General features: G+C 40.2%; 1 protein-coding gene across 1 annotated transcript; it reads left to right on the forward strand.

Annotated features, from left to right (window-relative positions):
• Window positions 1–295: 295 nt before the first annotated feature.
• On the forward strand, window positions 296–2,010 carry TMEM252 (transmembrane protein 252). Its single transcript, XM_026866822.1, has 2 exons — window positions 296–573; window positions 1,653–2,010. The coding sequence occupies exons 1-2, from the start codon at window positions 296–298 to the stop codon at window positions 2,008–2,010; spliced, it is 636 nt and encodes a 211-aa protein (XP_026722623.1).
• The last annotated feature ends 425 nt before the right edge of the window (window positions 2,011–2,435 follow it).

A 2,435-nucleotide genomic window follows, 5' to 3' on the forward strand; every position in this document is an offset into this window, starting at 1 on the left:
ACAACAAATGCAAAAGTTCAGTATCTGAAATCCAGAGATTACAGTGGCAAAGGAATGGTGCAGAAAGTTTTCGTTTCCTTCCATAAAGTAGGTTTAAGTTTATAAATTAATCTCAGAAGATATTACGAGTATCTTGAAGAGTTAATGAGTATCTTAAAGCTGCCTGCTTCTCTTAATTGTTCAAAGGTCAATTGATCCTCGAGTGTATAAAATACCAATGCATGAAGATGAGAAGCACAGCTGAGACAGCAAGCAAAGAGCAGACAGGAACCAAGTGCTGTGTCTGCAGGGAAAGATGCTAAAAGGTGTTTTTACCTTCATTCGCCTTTTTGTGCTCTTACTTGGTTTCTCCACTATTTGTTTGGGAGTCCTTTGCATTTTCACAAGTTCCCCCACATGCAAATGTGGAAATAACAAGCTGGTGTTTTATTGCCTGTTAGCCCTGGGGTTCTTTCTCCTTATTACTGGCATTTTCTGGAGCACTTTCCATGAAGCCTTGAAATACAGGAGCCTCAGCAGCATCCTCATTCAAGATCCCAGATGTAGAGAGCTACGTGTCAGCACCGTAGACAGGTACGTGTGGCAGACTGCTGCCAATGAATTGGGAGGGAGGGATGCTGTTCTGTAAACATACTGTGAGAAGAAAGAAGCCATACAAGGTTTTTACAAATCAAAAAATATGAAGCCATTTTATTATACTTCTGTGTAGAGAACTGTAGTCGGAAATTTGATTTACTAGAGCAAGCAGGAAAGTGCAAACAGCAATTTAAGCAAAAAAATATGCAAGGTAAGATATACAGGAAATATGGCAGGCTGCACAGAGTAGTCCAAAGCCATGCATGGAGGGAGCAGGTGCAACTACACCAACTTCATGGAGCTCCTGGAGCAGCATCATTAGTTCTGTCTCAACAGAATATTCCAGATATTTGCTGGGGGATATGTGCTCATATTACTTGTTACCAGCGAGGTATGCAGAGAGCTTTACCTCCTGATATGGTCCCTGCTAAAGTTTTCTTGTGTAATTGTCCCCGCTATTTCTAAGCAAAGTCTGACACTTTCAGAGAGAGAGAGAGAGTTTCTTAAACCGATTGGCACTAGGCCTGACAAAAGTCTTTAACAGGATCACTGGATACAGATTACTTTTCCCAGACTGTTGTGGAAACCACACAAGAAACAACAACCATGTGTGCTCTAAAAGCACTATAAAAACAACATTCAGCAAATTCTGGTTAGATAGATAAGCAGAAACATGCAAAATGTATTTTAAAACTGAGAAAACAATATCATATTAATATATAACTCACTAACCTACTTCGGACAGTGATCTCTTTCTTCTTCCAAATCAAACTTTTCTTGGGCACTCATAGAAATACTCACAAGCATGAGTGTTTGTATGCTGTGGGTGGGAAAGCTCATCTTTTTAGAAAGCTGTGTTTTAATAAAATATTTTGCAGAAAGACACAGGTAATGATCCCAGCTATGCCAGTTGTTTTATATTAATATAGTTCATTGATCTAGACCTACTTGGTTTTCCATTTAGAGTTTAAGTCTCATCTAAACTTTGGAAACATGACAGTCAAAGAATCTAACCACACTCTGGGATAAATCACATTTTGTCATGATGTGTGTCTTTTTGGTTTGTTTTTTTTCAGGCCTGACTTCTATCCCCCCTCCTATGAAGACAGCACAGATCCTGAAAAACAGAACTCCCCACTACCAGTTGCTTACACACTAAAACAGCAAGAATTCATCAATATCCCCCTGCCACCCTATAGCAAAAGCAGTGCAGAGTTCATCAGTGAAACTAGCCAGCAGGAACAGCCACCACCATATGAATTACCTGAGTGGCAGCTACAGCAGCAGCAAACAGCTGACCAAGACTCAGACCCTGGAGCGGAGTTGAATTCTCCTCCATCCATACAAGAAAAGAATAACAAACAAGATACAGACTGCCAGGGGACCCCAGAAGGAGCAGCTCCTGCCAGAACATCTGAGATAAGCAGTGGGTAGAATCCTGCATTTGTGAAGCAGGGAAAAGTGGAAGAAGACATTTGTCAGTGACCCTTAAGAGTACACCACTTGGGGTGAAACTGCCCAGGAGAAGCACTGGCCATTTATGTGTTTGAGTGGAGTTGGAGGGGATATATATGAAGGTGCGCAGTATTTCAAAACAGAATGAATCTCCATAGAGATAGAAATAATCAGGCTGTGTATTATAAAAGGCAACATCTCTGGCAATAGGAGTTTCTTATGCTGCAAGATAAATTAAGTATCATGCTGTTATCAATCTTAAGCATCTTGTGACTCATAAGGAGTTTCATCTGAAAGTGGTTTTGTAATACTAGTTGACTGGAAACCTATTAACTCAGCCTTTGCTGGGAGTTTGTAAGTTATTTGCTGTAATTGATTATTTTTGTATCATATACCTTTCGAGA

The sequence above is a fragment of the Athene cunicularia genome (assembly GCF_003259725.1).
Source record: "Athene cunicularia isolate RWA chromosome Z unlocalized genomic scaffold, athCun1 chrZ_part4, whole genome shotgun sequence".
In the NCBI taxonomy this organism is placed as follows: Eukaryota; Metazoa; Chordata; class Aves; order Strigiformes; family Strigidae; genus Athene; species Athene cunicularia.

Excerpts from the sequence above, each read along its gene's own strand:
- TMEM252 (XM_026866822.1), top strand. The coding sequence starts at position 296 with ATGCTAAAAGGTGTTTTTACCTTCATTCGCCTTTTTGTGCTCTTACTT. Across the intron at positions 574-1,652 it reads CGTGTCAGCACCGTAGACAG|GCCTGACTTCTATCCCCCCT; the intron begins GTACGTGTGGCA and ends GTTTTTTTTCAG.